This window comes from Podarcis vaucheri, assembly GCF_965113315.1.
Source record: "Podarcis vaucheri genome assembly, chromosome: 9".
Taxonomy (NCBI): Eukaryota; Metazoa; Chordata; class Lepidosauria; order Squamata; family Lacertidae; genus Podarcis; species Podarcis vaucheri.
In genome coordinates this window covers 10159787-10181345 of record NC_138767.1, presented here as the reverse complement: position 1 = coordinate 10181345, position 21559 = coordinate 10159787, and the positions used below count along the sequence as shown (strand labels likewise).

Here is a 21559-nt window from a genome sequence, read left to right as displayed (position 1 = left end):
TGGCCAACATGACCCGGAAGCTGTATTGGCTCCCTCGGCAATAAAACGAGATGAGTGCCGCAACCCCAGAGTCGGTCACGACTGGACCTAATGGTTAGGGTCCCTTGACCTTTTAAACATCTGGGTATGTGGACCACAAAATTGCATAATTGGACACTGTGTTTTTGTGATGCCAGGTAGTCTGTGAAATCCTCCAGGGGGGAGACTTGGTACGAGTGGTAAGAGATGGAAACATCACAATATATCCAGTATGTGCTCAGTTTGCGTGGGATTTCCAAAGCAAAGTGCTTTCGTGATTTATCCTCAAGGGATCTGCAAAATGTCACACATGTTGTGTCGGCTAGAACACTAAGGACAAGATGAATAATTGCAGCTGGAATATCCTTCCAGCTGCACTTTTCAAAGAAGAAAGAGTAAGAAGTGGAAACTTCTCTGCCCTTCACTGGAGCATCTAGGAGTGTCACCTTAAGCTACTCTGAAATTTAGACCTTTTCTCATGCAGTTTCCAGCAGCAATCTATCAAGGTAGGGACGTATTTCATTCCACAAACGTTTTTGCCTCCTTCCCCAGTTCTGCTTTTACCGCCAAACAGAAATGCAGCCCGGGCCTTCTGCGTAATACTGCACACGTTAAATGGGACGCTCTTCTTGTTGCTGTGGCCATTATGGTGTGCTGCCATTATTAAATTGCAGTGACATATGGGGTAAAAGGCAATTTGTAAATTAATAATAAGCAGTATATCTGAACTGTCCAGTAGATACAATTGCATATATACAAACTTACGTGTTGGTGATAACTGGAGGAATTGAGGGTGGGATCCCGCTTGTGGAATGATCTCCCCAGTTTGGCACTTCATGATACATCTTTAGGCGCCAGGTGAAAACATTCCTCTTCAGCCAGGCCTTTGGCTGATTAATATTCTACAGCCTTTTACACCTGTCTATGGGAAAGGGAGAGGGATTATTGTTTTCTTGTTTTGTTTTAACTATTTACTTGTTTCTGTCCTCCATTTTCTTCTGTGAGCTGCCCTGACATCTTATGATGAAGGGTAGTATAGAAATCCACTAAATAAAAATAAATAATTAAAAAATCTTGTTTTGTGAGTTATACCTGTAGCCCACAGAAGTTTCTGCCGTAATTAAACTTCTTTGCCTTAAACCACAAGAGCCTTTTCGTTCTGACGAGACGCCTGTGTCTCTTCTCTCTCCCACGCAGCTGAAGAACAAGTTCATGAAGAAGTTACCTCGAGACGCCGAGGCCTCCAATGTCCTGGTGGGAGAAGTCGACTTCCTGGAAGCCCCTTTCATTGCCTTCGTTCGGCTGCAGCAAGCAGTTATGCTCGGTGCTCTTACAGAAGTCCCTGTACCTACCCGGTAAAGGAGCCATTTCTTTTTCTTTTTAATATACAGTCATACCTCATGTTACGATTGCTTCAGGTTACATGTTTTCAGGTTGCATCCTGCGGCAACCCGGAAGTACCGGAAAGAGTTACTTCCGGGTTTCGCCGCTTGCGCATGCGTAGATACGCAAAATGACATCACGCGCATGCTCAGAAGCGGCGAATCGTGACTCACGCATCCACAGACACACAGACGCAGGTTGTGTTCTTTTCAGGTTGCAAACGGGACTCCGGAACGGATCCTGTTCGCAACCAGAGGTACCACTGTATTTTGTAAAAATTTTACATAACACATTTCAATTTAAACCTTCACCTTCACATTTTGGATTCTCGGAATCCCTTGACCTCCCCCCGCCCTTCTCTGGTTTTCATTGTCAATCCCTTTTTCTTCCAGCTTATCCCCCCCAATTCAGTATAAATATTATTAACTTTTCCATTGTGTTTTGTACTTTACAAGTATTAATCTAATCCTGCCAAAGTTTTTAGTTGTTTACATTGTTCTCTTAAATACATTATAATTTTTTTCCATTTTTTCTTCAACTTCTTCTCATCCTGGTCTCTGATTCTTCTGGTCAGTCTCACCATTTTGGCGTAGTCCATCATCTTCACCGGCCACTCCTCTTTGGCTGGAACTTTATCCTCTTTCCATCTGTGGGCCAGTAATATTCTCGCTGCTTTCATCCCATACATAAAAAGTCTTTTCTGCTCACTCGGAATCTCTGTTCCTAAAATACCTAATAAAAAAGCCTCTGGTTTTTTCACAAATGTTATTTTAAACACTAGGAGCCTTTTCAAGTCCATGGTTGTATTAGCATTACTTAAGTCAGAATCATAGAATCATAGAATCATAGAGTTGGAAGAGACCACAAGGGCCATCGAGTCCAACCCCCTGCCAAGAAGAAGGGGGGGGGAAGGAAGAGAGAGCATTCATATTTAAGAAAATTGCAGTTTTAAACTAAGGAATAACAACAGCAACAAAAAGTGTTCTCTATAGATAGGAGAGAGCCAGCAGTAAACCACACCGTGCAAGTTGGAGTTAATTCCTTCTTAGCAAAAACAGGATCTGCACAGGAATGCCAGGCCTAATGAGCACAGCAGCTCATCTCTGCTTGGCCTTGCCCCCATGAAGCAGTTCCTGAGACTGAAGGTCCCCATGTCCCCACAGCTCCGAGTTAAGGAGCCTTTTCTCCCTCCCTCCCTGATCCTGTTTTCTATTATTAAAAGGCAACTACGCAGCATGCCAAAATAAAACAGGGTCATGCCGGAATGTCTGATAGACATGACATGATAGACATGACACAATAGACATGATAAACATGACACAATAGACATGATAGACATGGCACAAAAATGGAAGAATGAAAAGGAAGAGGAAATAAGCAAAATTCAGTTACATTAAAGTTCTGTAATTACCCGATGGGATGACCAACTATTGGAATCGGCCACTTCATCTTAAGCAGGGATTTGAATCATAGAATCATAGAATCATAGAATCATAGAGTTGGAAGAGACCACAAGGGCCATCGAGTCCAACCCCCTGCCAAGCAGGAAACACCATCAGAGCACTCCTGACATATGGTTGTCAAGCCTCTGCTTAAAGACCTCCAAAGTAGGAGACTCCACCACACTCCTTGGCAGCAAATTCCACTGTCGAACAGCTCTTACTGTCAGGAAGTTCTTCCTAATGTTTAGGTGGAATCTTCTTTCTTGTAGTTTGGATCCATTGCTCCATGTCCGCTTCTCCGGAGCAGCAGAAAACAACCTTTCTCCCTCCTCTATGTGACATCCTTTTATATATTTGAACATGGCTATCATATCACCCCTTAACCTCCTCTTCTCCAATCAATTTGGTCCCAATCAAATTAAGCATGTTGATGGAGAAGCGCTTTTCCTGCATTGCAGAGGGTTTGAACACATGGCCCTGTGGGTTCCTTCCAGTCCAGTCCTACAATTCCATGATTCATAGCCTTCCAGTTTCCTTGGATCGCTGTCAAGATTTTTTTATTAAAGTTTTTCTGACGTTAATGATATAACAAGTTCTGCTATATCTTCTTGTTGTTTATTAATGTCCAACTGATACAAATTCTATGAATCTCCATGCTCCATTGCTTTTATCTAATCTGGTGGTACATATTTTACTGAAGATATACTGTGTTGGTTTTTTCCAAAGTGAATCATGACAATATTTGTTTGTTCTTTCTTTTTCCTCCTTGGGGGTCAGGTTCCTCTTCATTTTGCTGGGTCCCAAAGGCAAAGCTAAATCGTACCATGAGATTGGCCGAGCCATCGCCACCTTGATGTCTGATGAGGTAATCTCCCGTCTGTGTTGCTGAGTGCAGTTCACTTAGCAGTAACCGATATTTGCATTATTGTTGTTATTATTATATATTTACCACCCTTCATCACAATCTCTCAGGGTGGTTCACAAGATAAAAGCTTTCGCTTTTCTAGCCACAGCCTCAAAAGAGCCAATCTTGCAATACTTCCAGGAAATGTTCAGGGTAGTCTTCTGCGAATTTCCAGGAATGGGAGATTTTGAAGGCTGTTCCACGCATTACATTGGATAAAGTGTTCAGCTTGCCACCAAGTGATAGGAAACAGCAACTGATCTTGACTGTCTAGAAGCAGAACTTCCTGGGACGGTGGCAGTCCTGTGTCTTTGAACACAGGTGTCCACCAAACATCAGTAAAATGGCAGGATGGAGGTAACTTCTAGGCAACAGGTGGCCGAGGAGTAATTTCCTTGCCTATCACTCCCCCTTCAGCTCCTCACACCCACTTTATTTCCAGCTAGGTTCAGAGCAGTGATGTGGGGAGCAAACTTTTCCAGTGCTTTATTTTCCATGGAAAATTCTCTGTCCCATAATTTCATTAGTAGCAATGAACAGGTGAAAAGGCCTAACTTCAAATGCAATATTAGCTGAGCTTGGTTGTTCAAGTGTTTGCTAAATACAGGTAAATTAAACGTCCTAAATTAGATCACTCTCCAGGGCATCAGGTACTGAACTGAAATTTTTGAAATCCCAATTAAACTAATTTGCACAGGAACATTTTCCAATCGCTGGTTCAAAGACCAGAAATATAAACCCAGCTGCAGGGGCAGCAGGAGTAGCCCGGGAAACTGTTGCACTGAAAAGTGGTGGGTGCAGGAAAAGTTAAGCATCCCTCTGCTGCTTCCTCCTTTGCTGAAAAGATATTGCCAGCTTTTCCCCCATTAAGCAAAAGCTCTGCAGAATAAAAGGTAATGTGGTGTTTGCTCTCCTAGGTGTGTGACATCATACTGGGTTCATAGGGAAAGGGTTAACTAATGGTAAAATGACTAACCAATGGGAACCCAAGGGAAGGAGTTAGAGTTAGAGTTAGGGTGGTTGAGAAGTCAGCCTGGAGTTAGAAGAGACAGAGAGGATAAGTCTGTGGCTTGGGCTAGTCTGATGTGAGAGAGTGAGAGACTCTGTTAAGAGGAGTCAGTCAAACAGTTGATATAATCAGTCAGAAGGTATTAGGAAGGTATAGTCCGGTAAAGAAACTAAAGTTAAGAAACTGACAGGAATATTATCTGAGAAACCACAAACTTGTTAATGCTTATAAAATAAACTTGTTTATTTGGCTCAGTTTTAACAACTGTCTGGACTCAGTGTTTTACCCGAGAGTAACGGGTTGGTGGCAGCGGGGAAGCGAGCACAGCGGTGGCACAGGGATCAATAGACTGTTAAATGACCGGGGACCCTGTGTGATCGCCACAGGTAACCTCTCAGTTTGGCTAGTGGCAATTTGACTAGTGCTCCATAGCAGGGAGAAACCATAGCTCAGTGGGTAGTGGATGTGCTTTGGACTTTGAGGACTGCAGATTGAATCCCCGACATCTAAAACAATCAGGTAACAGCTTATTGGAAAGGCCACAGCCTGAAGCCATGGAGAGTTGCTGCCAGGCAGAAGAGAAGAGTGTCAGGCTAGATGGACAAAGAGGATGACCTCATAAATGAGGCGTCTTTCTGTGCACCTGTAGAAGGATTTGCTAGATGGCAACCTTCCCTTTCCTTCCCATGTGCAGGTGTTCCACGACATTGCCTACAAAGCGAAAGACAGACAGGACCTGATCGCTGGGATCGATGAGTTCCTGGATGAAGTTATTGTGCTCCCCCCGGGGGAGTGGGACCCTGCCATCAGGATAGAGCCCCCCAAGTCCCTCCCGTCTTCAGACAAAAGGTAAGAGAGGTGCATATGTCGCATTAAGGCATGCCAACTTTTTCAACTTTCACATTCCAAAATCGAGGCATGCCAAAAAAGGTTGTATCAGGACTTGGGATATTTTGGTTAAATTAATAGGATTTGGTTTTGCTTGGTAAGTAAAATGTGTGTAAAATTGCATAGGAATCATTAAAAATGATTGCCAAATACTTGCAGTTATATGTACTTATTTGTTTAGTATGACCCGACATTTTCATAAGGTAAAATTAAAATTCTTTGGTTTTCCGAAAGCAATTTATGTGTTTCTTTGTCAAACCTAGACTTGCCAAGGTAAATGTTGTCCAGTCACAAAAGTAATAGCATATTTGAATTCCTCACCCCCTCAAAAAAACAAAAAACCCCCACAAAATTTTAAGACCCCGTCACTGGATATGGTTGCAGTAATTAAAGTTTCACTGCCTAAAATGGGCACGCCTTAATGCCACGTGCCTCGCCGCAGTTGCGGCACCCAAAGTTACAGGCCAAAGATCCTGGATATATGGAAGCCCAGCTGAATTATCATTTCTTTCTTTCTGCTCAGGAAAAACATGTATTCGGGTGGTGAGAATCTGCAGATGAACGGGGACACTCCACATGACGGGGGAAATGGAAGTGGGGGGCACGGGGACTGCGAGGAGTTGCAACGAACTGGCAGGTAAGTGACAAAAGTCTGTGCACCGATACGGGGCATCTCACTAGATTGCATTGGCACACAGGCTTCTCGGTTCCAGATTTTCCTTTTGTGCCTTGACTCATGTAATTGTGGCGCATGGTTCTCCAGTGTGGTGTAGTGGTTAAGAGCGGTAGACTCATAATCTGGTGAACCAGGTTCGCTTCACCGCTCCTCCACATGCAGCTGCTGGGTGACCTTGGGCCAGTCACACTTCTCTGAAGTCTCTCAGCCCCACTCACCTCACAGAGTGTTTGTTGTGGGGGAGGAAGGGAAAGGAGATTGTTAGCCACTTTGAGACTCCTTCGGGTAGTGATAAAGCGGGATATCAAATCCAAACTCTTCTTCTTCTTCCCCTTGCTAGATTCTGCGGCGGTTTAATCAAAGACATCAAGAGGAAAGCCCCTTTCTTTGCCAGCGACTTCTATGATGCATTCAACATCCAAGCCCTGTCTGCCATTCTCTTCATCTATCTGGCTACTGTAACCAACGCCATCACTTTTGGGGGGCTGCTGGGAGATGCTACAGACAACATGCAGGTGAGCCATGGCTCGGGGCAAGACATTTCAAACTTCTGCAGCTGCAGTAGTCTGGGCTTGGTCAAAAACAGGTTTTTTTCTTTTTTCACGACCACTTCAAACAGCACAGCCTTACGATCTGCTGTGCAAAGAAAAACAAAACAAGTATGAGATGCAAGAGTTATTGCGCCAGCGTCCTGTTGTGAGTCGTGGTGTTGCACTGGTCCAGTGACAGGGAAGCGGGTGGCGCTGTGGTCTAAACCACTGAGCCTCTTGGGCTTGCCAATTGGAAGATCGTCAGGTCGAATCCCCACGACGGAATGAGCTCCCATTGCTCTGTCCCAGCTCCTGCCAAGCTAGCAGTTTGAAAGCATGCCACCGCAAGTAGATAAATAGGTACCACTGTGGCAGGAAGGGAAACAGTGTTTCTGTGCACTCTGGTTTCCGTCACAGTGTCCCATTGTGCCAGAAGCCGTTTAGTCATGCTGGCCACATGACCTCAAAAGCTGTCTGTGGATAAACGCCAGCTCCCTCGGCCTGAAAGTGAGATGAGCGCCTTTCACTGGACTTAACTGTCCAGGGGTCCTTTACCTTTTTTTAAACTGGTCCAGTGAGACACTTGGGGTGTTGCACCTGTGCAGCAGTTTCAGGTGGTGCAAGATTACCTGTGCTGCGTCAGCTGCAACTTGAAAAATCTTGCATGCATCGGATATTGGAGGAAAGTGGGCAGGGCACTGGGGCGAAAATGCTATAAGCAATCTTGTATATGCCAGCGAGATCAGTAACGCCACAGTTTGCAAGAACAAAACAGAAGTATTCACTCAAACAAGCACTAAGGATGATAGCCCAGATTGGCCACAATACTCTAACTAGGTTAAACAGCACCAGGCAGAGATCAATGAATGCTGAATCACTAAAGAGAGTGCTGTCATGATTCAATAGTATTGGGAAGGTACGTTCCCTGATCAGGAAAGCTTCCTAATCAATAACAAGCATGGCGGAGCTGCGTTGCTCACTTGGCACAGGTTGCGTCACTGCCGGGTACTAGGATAGATAGGGGCAAGGCGGTGGTGAAGTCAGTGCAAATGCGCTGGCAGACAGTCTAGTGCTCTCCATTCTGGTGTTTGTCAACAATGTAGAGGGAAGTCAGGTGAGTAGGACAGTCCCACCATGCTATCCACTACTTCCCCATATCCCATGCATGCCGTATGCTGTTGTGGTTGTATAATCAGGGGCACAGAATGCACTCTGCACATGCTCTTGACCCATCACTCTTCACTTTACAAATCTGTCATGTGTTTTAGGACTGAACCTTGATATTTGGAAGTGGTTCTGGGTCTATGTCTATGTCACAGCACTCCTGTATTGAGCCCTGTCATATTCTCGGCATAGATTTAATCAGGCTCCCAGCGTTCCCACCAGAAGGGAACAAAGGAGGCTAGCCATGGAAAGTGATTTGCCTTTGAAAAAAGAAACTTCCTGCTGGCGTGCATGGAGTGGAAAAAAAGAAACCTTTTCAGTTCCACGTTGAGTCTGCTGCAAATCTAAACAAAATTCATCTGCTTACATGAAACTCCAGGAGATGGGGAAATAAATCAGTGTCAAGTACTGTGAATGCCTCCTTCGCCTCCCTATCACTGGCCAAATATTTGTTCTCAAAATGAAGGAAGTTAGCTTAACAAAGAACTCTCTGGTTTCTTTACCTCGAACAAAGTTTCCTGGTCTGTGAGACTCTACTACTACTTTTTATAGCACATTCCCTTTTTACATTTGGCTTAGTTTCAGCTGGATCTTGTGTTGTGTTGTGTTTGTGTGTATGTACACTAGGTTGGCTCCCCCCCCCGGGTCCCCTCCAATCTTTGTGTTCAGTGGAAATATTAAATTCATTGACATTTAAATGAATTATGCAGAGCAAATCACCCTGCATGAGAAGTGTCAATCCTGAGTGTAGGTTATTGTACCTTCAGAAGTCATAGTCAGGCAGCATTGAAATTAATTCTTGGCCAGGGCTAGAAAGTGAACTACTTGGCCCTTTGTCCTGGGCTCATAGAATCATAGAATCATAGAATCATAGAATCATAGAGTTGGAAGAGACCACAAGGGCCATCGAGTCCAACCCCCTGCCAAGCAGGAAACACCATCAGAGCACTCCTGACATATGGTTGTCAAGCCTCTGCTTAAAGACCTCCAAAGAAGAAGACTCCACCACACTCCTTGGCAGCAAATTCCACTGTCGAACAGCTCTTACTGTCAGGAAGTTCTTCCTAATGTTTAGGTGGAATCTTCTTTCTTGTAGTTTGGATCCATTGCTCCGTGTCCGCTTCTCCGGAGCAGCAGAAAACAACCTTTCTCCCTCCTCTATGTGACATCCTTTTATATATTTGAACATGGCTATCATATCACCCCTTAACCTCCTCTTCTCCAGGCTAAACATGCCCAGCTCCCTTAGCCGTTCCTCATAAGGCATCGTTTCCAGGCCTTTGACCATTTTGGTTGCCCTCCTCTGGACACGTTCCAGTTTGTCAGTGTCCTTCTTGAATTGTGGTGCCCAGAACTGGACACATTACTCCAGGTGAGGTCTGACCAAAGCAGAATACAGTGGCACTATTACTTCCCTTGATCTAGATGCTATACTCCTATTGATGCGGCCCAGAATTGCATTGGCTTTTTTAGCTGCCGCGTCAGCTAAAGAGAAGTGCATTTGGGGAGAACATGGAAAGGCACAGTAACTAAGGAGATGATGACTAGTGCCAAACAGTGATCTCTCTTCTTCCTACTTTTGTTGTTGTTGTTGTGTGTGTGCATATGTGGCAGGGAGTTTTATTAATGCTGCTGTTTTTCCTGGGATCCAGCAAAAAGCCAATTCAGTTAGCGGCTCATTCAGCCCCAGAACCATGGGGAATAATTAATCTTGAAAAGGTCTAAAGCCTGTAGCCCTCTAGATCAGCCTTTCTCAACCTGTGGGTCCCCAGATGTCCCCAGATGTTGTTGAACTACAACTCCCATCACCCCTAGCTAGCAAGGCCAGAGCTCAGGGCTGATGGGTGTTGTAGTCCAACAACATCTGGGGACCCACAGGTTGAGAACCGCTGCTCTAGATGATTGTTGGATTCCAACTCCCATCAGCTCCAGCATGGCCAGTGCTCAGAGATGATGGGAACTGTAATTCAGCAGCAATTAGAGGGCCACAGGTTCCCCAACCCAGGCCAAAAACAAATCCACACAAAGTAGAGTATGACCAAAAACACTCGCCAGTCTTTGGTGAATGATATCCCAGTAAAATCCGGGCAAAGTTAGAACTTTAGGCTATCTGTTGGATCCAGTGTTAGTTCTCTAGGATAGGCAGACAGATGAGGAAGGAGGTCAAGCAGACTGGGCTCTAGGGTGGAATCCATATGATGAGCCAGACAAGCAAACAAGTCTATAGACCTCACTGCCACCCACTGCCTCCAGAGAAGCATGGAGAGCTGATTTAAGGAAGCCTCCAGCTGGATTTCACTGAAAACTGTTCTGTTTTGATCAACAGCCTCTGCAGTACAGAGGCAAGGCTCCAGTAGCACCCTGGACAGCTCCTTACAGGGCTCAAGTTGAATCCTCCATATGAGCAGGGCTCAAATGTTGCTTCAGCAACAGTTGCCCTTCAACTGAGCCTGAAATAAGAGCTGGTGTAACTTTTTGTGAGAGTAACCTCTTCATTTAAATGGGCCTACTTTGATTCCAACAGAGCAGGGAAGACTGTGGTTCCATTAGGGCTTCTGAGCTGGAGTCAGAGGAAGTCAACATGACCTTGGGCCAGAGAGGTAGAACCATAATGGGTGCCTCTTGCACAAGCACCTTCTGGTTTACTGTTCAACTTGGACTGACCCTGGAGGCAGTTCCCTCTCCCACTGACTCCCTGGCTTCATGCTCCAAAGAAGGGGAACCTGACCTCAGGGACGTGAAAGATATGTACTCAAAAAGTCTGAGCAGCTCATGAGGCTCAGTCTGGTCCACAAGAAAGAGGTGGAGCCAGGAAAATGGAACAATGGAAAGCAGGCACAAAATTAGCGACACACGTAGCATTATAGAAGAGCCAGATTTCTGCATCAGTCACCTGGATCAGATGAACATGATCAGCACAAAGGCATAGTGGGAGATCTGTACTGCACCCCACCAACACACACTGGGCGCAACTGTCTCTCATTCAGGGCCAGTCCATGTGTGTTTGTAGTATTTTCATGGGGGCCTGCACACATAAAATCCAGTGTGCAGATATTTAAATCACACAGTCATTTCCAAGATTTTTATGTAGCTAAACAACCACATCCAGGTTGTTAAATGTTGAGTGTTGCATACATGTAGTCCATATGCAAACATTATTCTCACAGGTGAGAGTCCACCTGGCCCAGAGTTAGGTCAGACATTTCCACTGGGTGAAGCAGGAAGCAGGTGTGATCCTCACTGTGTGTAGCCTCCACAACAAACAGAGCTTTGCTCGAACTGGGTCAGTGCAATTTGTAACTGCATTCTTTCCTCTCTGTGTTCAATGAAACTACACTATTTACATTTGCTGACGCACTGGAACGTTTCCCTTATCTCTGCAAACAAGAGTTTTGAGGAAAGTGGATTCTTAGGAACTGTGCTACAATTCGGTGTATTGTATTCCTTGTATAGTAGTTTGTTCAGTATTAGCACTGGCTCAGAAATACTTGAGGCATATATCATTGCTATGTCCAGTATTTTGATTCTGTAACACAGAGTGAGGATGTTTGCTTCTAATATGACTGGCGGTTTTGGTTTCCGAGTCCTTGAATCAAGGCTTTGCGTTTCTGAGAAAGCAGGGTTCTTAGACATAGAATATCTTCTTAGAGATGGAATAGAATATTGTGTAAATCAGAATTGAAGGTACTTTTATTTGTTAATAAATAGGATTAACAAATAGGCCATTAGCCTTTGAATTTATCATTTGAATGTGTAAAAAAAAATATGTTAAAAGTGACTGAGGTGAGTTTAGGGACCCTTGGGATGATGGATCACATATAACAGGCTGAAAATTACTGCTCAAGGGGTCAGGATGTGGGCCTCACTCACAATTACCATTTACAGGAGCCAGCCAAGGACTCTGAAATGTGCAGTATCCGGCCACTTCCAAGTGCCTTCAGCAATGTAGTTCTCTCTTTTATTGCTTCTGCTGCTAAGAATTTTGCTTACGTTTAATTAAATAAGGTCAGGCAATCCATCCAATTCCAGTTTTCTTCTCTCCCCCCCCCCCCACATAAATATTCTGTACAGGTCCTGGAGGCTCTGTCAAGTATCTTTTTTATTCATTCCGCATATTTACAAACTGTAAAAGGAAATTATAGCGTCCACAGAAGTTGGTATCTGTGACCTGCTGAACTACATTCTTCACATTGCTGCATGGCACACAACATAAGGCTTGTTTGCTTCGCAGTGTGTAACAAAGCCATGTTTATGGGAAGACAAAGAAACTTGAAGGAACTTCTTTTAAAAATTGAACTTCACTCTGCAAAAACCCTTCTCCTGCTGGACACACTAATTCAAGGATTGGGGAAGTTGCACAAGTAGAGGGGTTTCTGATGAAACGCTTGGCCATGGTTGGAAAATGCATGTGAAATATGTTTAAAAGTTGCTTCCTGCCTGGGTGAAAACTCTGAAACTGGAGCTGAAAGCTTCCATCCTTAAAATGGACAATAAAAACCACATTCATACATAGCACTAAACCATGGTTAGTGTTAGTTGGCACATTTCCGAGTACGTTTCTGAGCACAATTCAAAGTGTTGGTGTTGACCTTTAAAACCCTAAATGGCCTCGGCCCAGTACACCTGAAGGAGAGTCTCCACCCGCATCGTTCTGCCCAGACGCTGAGGTCCAGTGCTGAGGGCCTTCTAGCGGTTCCCTCACTGCAAGACGCAAAGCTACAGAGAACCAGGCAGAGGGCCTTCTAGGTAGTGGCACCTGCCCTGTGGAACACCCTCCCATCAGATGTCAAATAGATAAACAACTACTTGACATTCAGAAGACATCTGAAGGCAGCCCTGTTTAGGGAAGCTTTTAATGTGTGACATTTTAATGTATTCTTAATCTTTGTTGGAAGCCACCCAGAGTGGCTGGGGAAACCCAGCCAGATGGGCGGGGTACAAATAATGAATTATTATTATTATTATTATTATTATTATTATTTATTAGCCAGACGTGTGTGAAGTGTTGGGCTTGCACACTTCTCTCCCTTCCTCTTACTTGGCCAGGAGGAGCACTTGGCCAGGGTTTAGTTTCACCTTTGCAGAATTCTGGCTTTCCATTATGTTGTGGATTTAATTATTTTACAGTATGTTGCTACACCTCAGGGTGGCTGGGAGAAGCTTTAAAATCGCCCGTCTGCTGCGTTCTCAAACATTTAGAAGCCGTTAGGCAGAGAAAGCCAATCTTGTAATATTGGGGTTTTCCCATGTTTTACGGATTCTAAGCTAATTTCTTAATTTTTCAAGGATGACTTTTTGTTGTTTCCGAACATTTGGAAGGTAGAAATAGTTCTCGGTCTCCTCGATTTTCCTCTTGCTGTTAAATTTAAATATGTATATGGTGACATCCTAGCATGTGCTGGAAATGGTTTGTGATTATTATTATTTGTGATTATTATTATTATTAGTATTTATTAAATTTGTACATATATCAATATTCATGGCCATATCTCAGATGCCAAAAAGATAACTCTTGTACTCATTGAGTTGTGGTCATCTGCTTTGACTACATCTACTACTACTACTACTACTACTACTACTACTACTAATAATAATAGAATTTGTTTAGTGCTTTAGAGTGTTCAAAGTGTTTTTCAGTGCTTATCTTGTTGCAATCCTTACCAACAAGGCAGAAGGTAAGTATCATTGTTCCCAAAGCGTAGATGCAGGACAAAGCCAAACCTGAGAGAGAGGTTTGCCTGAGATCACCTAGTTAGTTTATTTTAGAGTCGCAGCAAATTCAAGGGAAAGGAATTAACTGTGGTTTGTGCGTTGTTAATTCTGCCCTATGCGATCATCGCTGGTACTAAAAGAATAGAGTGGAAGACGAACCGGCTTCTGAAATGTATTTACCCTTTTCGTTCTTCTGGTTCTAGGGCGTGTTGGAAAGCTTTCTGGGCACCGCAGTGACAGGAGCTCTCTTTTGCCTTTTTGCTGGCCAACCACTCACTATTCTGAGCAGTACTGGGCCTGTCTTGGTCTTCGAAAGGCTTCTGTTTAACTTCAGCAAGTAAGTAAGAGAGAAGGTGGCGATGGTGGGCAGCTGCTGCTTGCAACAGAATGCCCTGGATCTACTGTGCTTGTAATGTGAATGTTTCCTGGTGCAAGTTACTGTAAGTATTTTGCAAGGGTAGAGTTATGAAACACAGAGGGGCAAGAGAGCTTTCATCATCACACTTCCTGTCGCAGCTATTTCTAGATTAGCACACAAGGAAATGCAAGTTTCTGCTGTGCATTCCTGTCTGGTTCCTTCTCCACCAAGGAAATCTTTGTTGGAAACCAAAGTCCCCTTCCACAAAGGAATTGCTATTTTCAAGTTGGCCACACATTTAACACCAGTACTGCAAGGAGGACAGAAAATAGTTCAGGGTCTGATGGTAGATCTCTGAGTGATCTGCAGTCTATCAGCAAAGTTGTCGAGTCCCAATTGCAGCAAAGTTAACATTCATATTTGTTGCTCCATCCAATTTTACCACAGAACCTAGGGTTTGCCGATCAGAAGGTCGGCGGTTCGAATCCCTGCAATGGGGTGAGCTCCTGTTGCTCAGTCCCTGCTCCTGCCAACCTAGCAGTTTGAAAGCCCGTCAAAGTGCAAGTAGATAAATAGGTACCGCTCCGGTGGGAAGGTAAACGGCATTTCCGTGCGCTGCTCTTTTCCAGAAGCAGCTTAGTCATGCTGGCCACATGACCCAGAAGCTGTACGCCGGCTCCCTTGGCCAGTAAAGCGAGATGAGCGCCGCAACCCCAGAGTCGTCCACGACTGGACCTAACGGTCAGGGATCCCTTTACCTTTACCTGCCCACCATGGGGAGAAGAAGGTTGCTCAGAGGGAAAAAAAGCTGAAAAAAGTTTCCAAGCCCTGATCTAGCCCAGAATTGTCTGTTCTGGTTGCAGTAGCTCTTCAAGTGGGGAGGCACCTGCTTCATAAAACCCTCAGTGGAGATGTTGAAGATTTGAACCCAGGACCTTCTGCATGCATAGTATAGGAGCTCATGGTTCCTTGCCTTTCAGGCATCGTATTTCTCCACCTCATTCCTAACTCTGTGGAAGAATAATCACCATTGCAGCTTTGCGCATTCCTGCCGTTGTTCTGCAACACAATGGAGTTTAATGCATCGAATGCAGCAACTTGCATTCTCACTCTTCCACTATTTAAAGATGTTTCTGGCCCTCATAGCTGTGGGAAGTAGGCTTGAAATATGTGAGCACCACCTGCTGAAAAGCTGATGTTGAAGACATGTGTAGGGGCAAAATCAAGCGTGTTATCCAGAGTTTAGGGAGATGGGGCTTCAATGTCATGCCCACCTCTTTGCCCCCTAAGTAGAAGAATGAGAACAAACCTTCCAACTGAACCTTGCTTCCACAATCTGATTCCCTTTCCCACGCTTTGCCTTGACGTAGCTTTTCCGAATGCACTTTCTTTTGGAATACAGTGGTGCCCCGCAAGACGAATGCCTCGCAAGATGAAAAACCCGCTAGACGAAAGGGTTTTCCGTTTTTCGATGCGCTTCGCAAGACGGATTTCCCTATGGGCTTGCTTCGCAAGACGAAAACGTCTTGCAAGTCTTGCCATTTTTTTCGCTTTCCCCCCCTTTTTCTAATCCGCTAATCCGCTAAGCCTTTAATAGCCGCTAAGCCGCTAATAGGGTTGCTTCGCAAGACGAAAATGTACTTTCTTTTGGAATACAGTGGTGCACTGCAAGACGAATGCCTCGCAAGACGAAAAAACCGCTAGACGAAGAGACTCGCGAAACGGATTATTTTCGTCTTGCGAGGCACCACTGTACTCTGTTCCTTTCATGTAGCCCCCTTGTCCCTTGTTTTTACTTGGGTTATCTCTCTGTTTGCAGAGACAATGACCTGCATTATCTGGAGTTCCGCCTCTGGATCGGTTTGTGGTCCGCCTTCCTGTGTCTTATCCTGGTTGCCACTGACGCCAGCTTCTTGGTCCAGTATTTCACCCGGTTCACGGAAGAGGGCTTCTCCTCCCTCATCAGCTTCATCTTCATCTATGACGCTTTCAAGAAGATGATCAAATTGGCAGACTACTACCCCATCAACTCCAAATTTAAAGTGAACCAGATTACCCTTTACTCCTGCACCTGCATGCCGCCAGATCCAGGTAAGAGGGAGGCTTCTTGCCAGCAACCTGCAAGGACACTCGCTTGTCTGTGTCGTGGTGGGGTTTTCAGCACTCCAACAGACTAATAAACCTTGCAAATTTCCCTACCTGTATTGGCCTTCCATGTTGTCAGCCCAACACACACAGCATGCTTCCTTAGGTTAGTGCCTTTCAGATACTCACAGCAACCTTGACAATGGCCCATGCTAGTTTGCATGAAGGGGGGGATTGTTGTTGTTGTTTAGTCATGTCCGACTCTTCGTGACCCCATGGACCAGAGCATACCAGGCACTCCTGTCTTCCACTGCCTCCCGCAGTTTGGTCAGACTCATGCTGGTAGCTTCGAGAACACCGTCCAACCATCTCGTCCTCTGTCGTCCCCTTCTTGTGCCCTCCATCTTTCCCAACATCAGGGTCTTTTCCAGGGAGTCTTCACTTCTCATGAGGTGGCCAAAGTATTGGGGCCTCAGCTTTAGGATCTGTCCTTCCAGTGAGCACTCAGGGCTGATTTCCTTAAGAATTTCCTTCCAGTTAGTGCTCAGGGCTGATTTCCTTAAGGGGGGGGGGTTATAGTCTGAAACATCTAGATAAGAAGAGAAGAAGAGGAGTTTGGATTTGATATCCCGCTTTATCACTACCCTAAGGAGTCTCAAAGCGGCTAACATTCTCCTTTCCCTTCCTCCCCCACAACAAACACTCTGTGAGGTGAGTGGGGCTGAGAGACTTCAAAGAAGTGTGACCAGCCCAAGGTCACCCAGCAGCTGCATGTGGAGGAACAGGGAAGCGAACCCGGTTCACCAGATTACAAGTCTACCGCTCTTAACCACACTGGCTCTCAAGTGGCTCTCGAGGCCTTTTTTGGCAGCCTTTGGCAACATTTGATGCTCCTCCCAGCTCTTGTGCTTCCTTGCCAGAGCCACATAAGCGAGGCCCTGGGCTTTGGAAAAGAGGCATATGGGCTCTTGACAGGCTGCAAGAGTCTTCCGGCTTCCTTGCCAAAGCCTAGATAGTGCTTTCCCAGCTATGGGAGGGCTCTAGGACCCTGCCTTGCTTATCCAGCTTTGGGAAGGCAGCACGAGGTATGAAAAGATCTAGAGGTTACCAGGTTAGGGTTGATGGACATAGAAGTTCCATATGAAACTTTTTATCCATTACCCATTTAATTCCAGTTAGCGGAGCCAACATGATAACTAACTAATAGGGATTCATTCTTTTTTTGTGCAAGGTGCTTTTTACCCACTTCTAGATAAAAAAAGAAAATTTGCTCCTAGAGAGATGATTTCCTTGCATTGCATCTGTAATGGGTATGAGTTACTCGTGCGTAAAACTCCCGCCTCTCTAGGCTTAATTGCCTTGGTTAAACCGTTCGGACTGCACAGCCCATCTCCGTGTGGCTGTCTCAGTCGCTGGCAGAATCTGTCTGTGGGCGTTTCTTAAAGCTTTTCCAGGATAAAAGCTGTCTGACTCCCAGTCGCCTCCTTCTCTCACTGCGCGGGAGTCTTCTGCGCAGGGAGGGCATGGGTAGTGGAGGCCCTGTGCTCTCCTCACTGATCTCCAGAGAAGTATCCCGGAGCTCTCCCTCCGCTTCCCCCATTTGCCCCCCTTTATCCCTGGTGTTGCGCTGATTTCCTTCCTCCTCTACCGAGCTGCTTCTCCCCCTGGTGCTGGGTCCTTCCCCCACAGAATCTGGGAGCCTTCCCTTCGCCTCTCGCTCTGATGTCAGTTCCCTGACAGCATCCTTTGTATGAGAAACAAGAGAGCCAGAAGACTAATAATTTATTAAAACATCTCCACCCTCCTTTTCCACAAAGTGGCTCACCACCTCCAATCCCTCCCACCCGCCCCAGGTCTGATGTCCTCGGACACTAAAATTAAATCTTGCCTTGGTGGTAGAAACAGGAGTACAAAGAGCTCGAGTTGAGTAGTGCACGATATGTGGCAGTCAACTTTCGTCAGTAGCGAGGTATGTCCAGCGTTGAGACAGCAGTGAGTCAGAAGTTTGGCACTGAGCAAAGCAAACTTGAGCATTCAGCATGCTTGCCAAACAGGAACACGACCCGTTCTGCATCCTACCTATCGTACGCCAGGTGGCCTGTGCCTGGATTCATTTCAGGCATTATGCATTAAATATGAAGCCAGAGTGCTTAATATGAGAGGTGCTGGACCTCAAGGCTGCTGGAAGGCAGGCAGGTAGATGCTCTTGTCTAGAAGTGCTTCCCTGTGATCCTAGATTTATAATGGGAGGCAGCACAGTGTAGTGGTTAGAGTAGAGTAGGGGGGAGACCCTAGTTCAAATCCAGCTTCAGCCATGAAGCTCACTGTATGACCTTGGGGCCAGTCACTGTCTCTCAGCCTAACCTACATCCCAGGGCTGTTGCAAGTACAATGATACCCAGCTCTACCTCTCTTTTAAATCAGAACCAGTGAAGGCGGTGAAGGTCCTGCGTGAGTGTCTGGAGGTGGTTGGAGGATGGATGGTGGCTAGCAGATTGAGGTTGAATCCTGACAAGACAGAAGTACTGTTTTTGGGGGACAGGAGGCGGGCAGGTGTGGAGGATTCCCTGGTCCTGAATGGGGTAACTGTGCCCCTGAAGGACCAGGTGCGCAGCCTGGGAGTCATTTTGGACTCACAGCTGTCCATGGAGGCACAGCTCAATTCTGTGTCCAGGGCAGCTGTTTACCAGCTCCATCTGGTACGTAGGCTGAGACCCTATCTGCCTGCGGACTGTCTCGCCAGAGTGGTGCATGCTCTGGTTATCTCCTGCTTGGACTACTGCAATGCGCTCTATGTGGGGCTACCTTTGAAGGTGACTCGGAAACTACAACTAATCCAGAATGCGGCAGCTAGACTGGTGACTGGGGGCGGCCGCCGAGACCATATAACACCGGTCTTGAAAGACCTACATTGGCTCCCAGTACGTTTCCGAGCACAATTCAAAGTGTTGGTGCTGACCTTTAAAGCCCTAAACGGCCTCGGCCCAGTATATCTGAAGGAGCGTCTCCACCCCCATCATTCTGCCCGGACGCTGAGGTCCAGCGCCGAGGGCCTTCTGGCGGTTCCCTCACTGCGAGAAGCCAAGTTACAGGGAACCAGGCAGAGCGCCTTCTCGGTAGTGGCGCCCGCCCTGTGGAACGCCCTTCCAGCAGATGTCAAAGTGATAAACAACTACCTGACATTCAGGAGACATCTTAAGGCAGCCCTGTTCAGGGAAGTTTTTAACGTGTGATATTTTACTGTATTTCTGCTTTCTATGGAAGCCGCCCAGAGTGGCTGGGGAGGCCCAGCCAGATGGGCGGGGTATAAATAATAAATTATTATTATTATTACAAAACAGGGAAAAGGACCACAGAGTATTCTGCCTTGGTCTCCTTTTAGGAAAGGTGGGGTACAAATGCACCAAGTAAATAAGCGAATGAAGCTAAATGTTGGGAGATACAGGGCAAAGAGAACACTTCTTCTTGCCGCGCATTGGAAAAGTGGAATTTGCTGAACTACAACTCCCATCATGCCTCCCTAGTTGGCCATGCTGCCTGGGGCCGATTGGAAGTTGATGGGCGACGGGTTCTCCCTACCTCAAATAAATTGGCCAGTCTTTAGGGTGTCACAGGTCTCCTAAAACCCTTTTTAAAATAGCAGTAGTGATCATGTGTCCCTGTTCTGGCTTTTACCCCAGCCAGGTCTATAAAGGCTGTAGGAGACATTTTCATTTTCATCCCCTGCAGCAGCAAAAATAAATAAATGACCGTATCTTGCTTTTTTGCATCTGATGAATGGGATTTATCACCAATGAAAGGGTATGTTGCAATAAATCCTTTAGTCTTTGAGGTGCCACGCATGGCTTTGCCAGTTTTGTCCTTTCCAAGGAGGATGTAAGGAATGTGCTTTACTGCGGAACATACTTGTTCTCTGGAACAGGCACTCCAAGATCTAAAAAACCAGGTGGAATTGGCTGGTGTAGTTTCTTCCGGTTAAGTTGGCAGCATTTACTGCTCATCATTCCACAGTTAATTCTTCGAATTCTATACTAGGTGCTTAATAATGTGTGAACAGCTTAAATTAAGTGTGTGTGTGTGAGAGAGAGTGCGTGTCACTAACAGATAATCCAACAGCTATTAAAAGCCACACTCCTACAGCAGCCCTTTTCTGAAACCAGCTATTGAAATCCCTTTGCACACATGTGCCTGCACTCATATTCCATTTGGTGAATGAAATAAGCGGTGGGAGAAGATCCCTCCTCCTTTGCTTAGGCTCAGGAGCTAGATTTGATTATTGGCTTACTGCATCTCCTGCTGGTTTTCAGCCAGTACTGCAGCAAAGTAGTTCGGGGTAGTGGAAGGAAAGAAATTGGAAAGTAAGGACAACAAAGCAAGTCTGCAAGTCTCTTTCTTCGTCTGATCTCACGCGCGTTTATTGTTGACTTTCCCTAGGGATGGACGCGGCTTAAAAAAAAATGAAGGATGTTTGTATAAAATTCATTAACATCGTAAGGAGCAAAGGAAAAAAAAGGCTCGATTTGTTTCCAGTGTGTATTAACACTGGGAGAGCTGTGCTTGTGAGGCGGAGGTTGTGCAGGCTTTGTGGTGCTATTTAAAGTAACTGCAGTTTTCCATTCAAGCATTGGCTTTGTCCCCCCCCCCGGTGAAATCTGGTGATGTTATAGGAATGAGGCAGGGTCCACCTTTATCTAGACCAGGGGGAGGCAAACTAAGGCCCGGGGGCCGGATCCGGCCCAATTGCTTTCTAAATCCGGCCCGTGGACGGTCCAGGAATCAGGGTGTTTTTACATGAGTAGAATGTGTCCTTTTATTTAAAATGCATCTCTGGGTTATTTGTGGGGCATAGGAATTTCCCCCCCCCAAATATAGTCTGGCCTCGCCAGAAGCTCTGAGGGACAGTGGACTGGCCCCTTGCTGAAAAAGTTTGCTGTTCCCTGATCTAGACCTTTACTTCCAATGCTGAGCATCACAGCCTGGTTTTGTGAAGTGCTGGGCTTCGCTGCGGTCATGGCAGAGGGTCGCCTACCTTGGTCTTGATGCCGGCGAAAGGGAACAACCCCTGAGCCAGTGTGGTGTAGTGGTTAAGAGTGGTAGTCACGTAATCTGGGTAACCGGGTTCGCGTCTCCGCTCCTCCACATGCAGCTGCTGGGTGACCTTGGGCCAGTCACACTTCTCTGAAGTCTCTCAGCCCCACTCACCTCACAGACTGTTTGTTGGGGGGGAGGAAGGGAAAGGAGAATGTTAGCTGCTTTGAGACTCCCGAAGGGGAGTGAAAGGCGGGATATCAAATCCAAACTCTTTTTCTTCTTCACCTTCTGTCGAGGAAGCTGGCGTGTAGACTGGCCACTGTTCACTAGATCTGTACGGCTTCTATTTCTCCTGTATG

At 45.9% G+C, this 21559-nt stretch overlaps 1 protein-coding gene across 7 annotated transcripts in view; it reads left to right on the top strand.

Annotated features, from left to right (window-relative positions):
* Positions 1–21559, top strand: part of SLC4A4 (solute carrier family 4 member 4) — a 188823-nt gene that overhangs the window by 130693 nt on the left and 36571 nt on the right. For all 7 annotated transcript variants that reach the window (XM_082236334.1, XM_082236336.1, XM_082236331.1 and 4 more), the window contains 7 exons: positions 1216–1373; positions 3621–3708; positions 5451–5605; positions 6168–6281; positions 6661–6835; positions 13930–14063; positions 15904–16175. In XM_082236334.1, the coding sequence (XP_082092460.1) occupies positions 1216–1373; positions 3621–3708; positions 5451–5605; positions 6168–6281; positions 6661–6835; positions 13930–14063; positions 15904–16175 (1096 nt within the window). The remainder of the gene's footprint in view (positions 1–1215; positions 1374–3620; positions 3709–5450; positions 5606–6167; positions 6282–6660; positions 6836–13929; positions 14064–15903; positions 16176–21559) is intronic.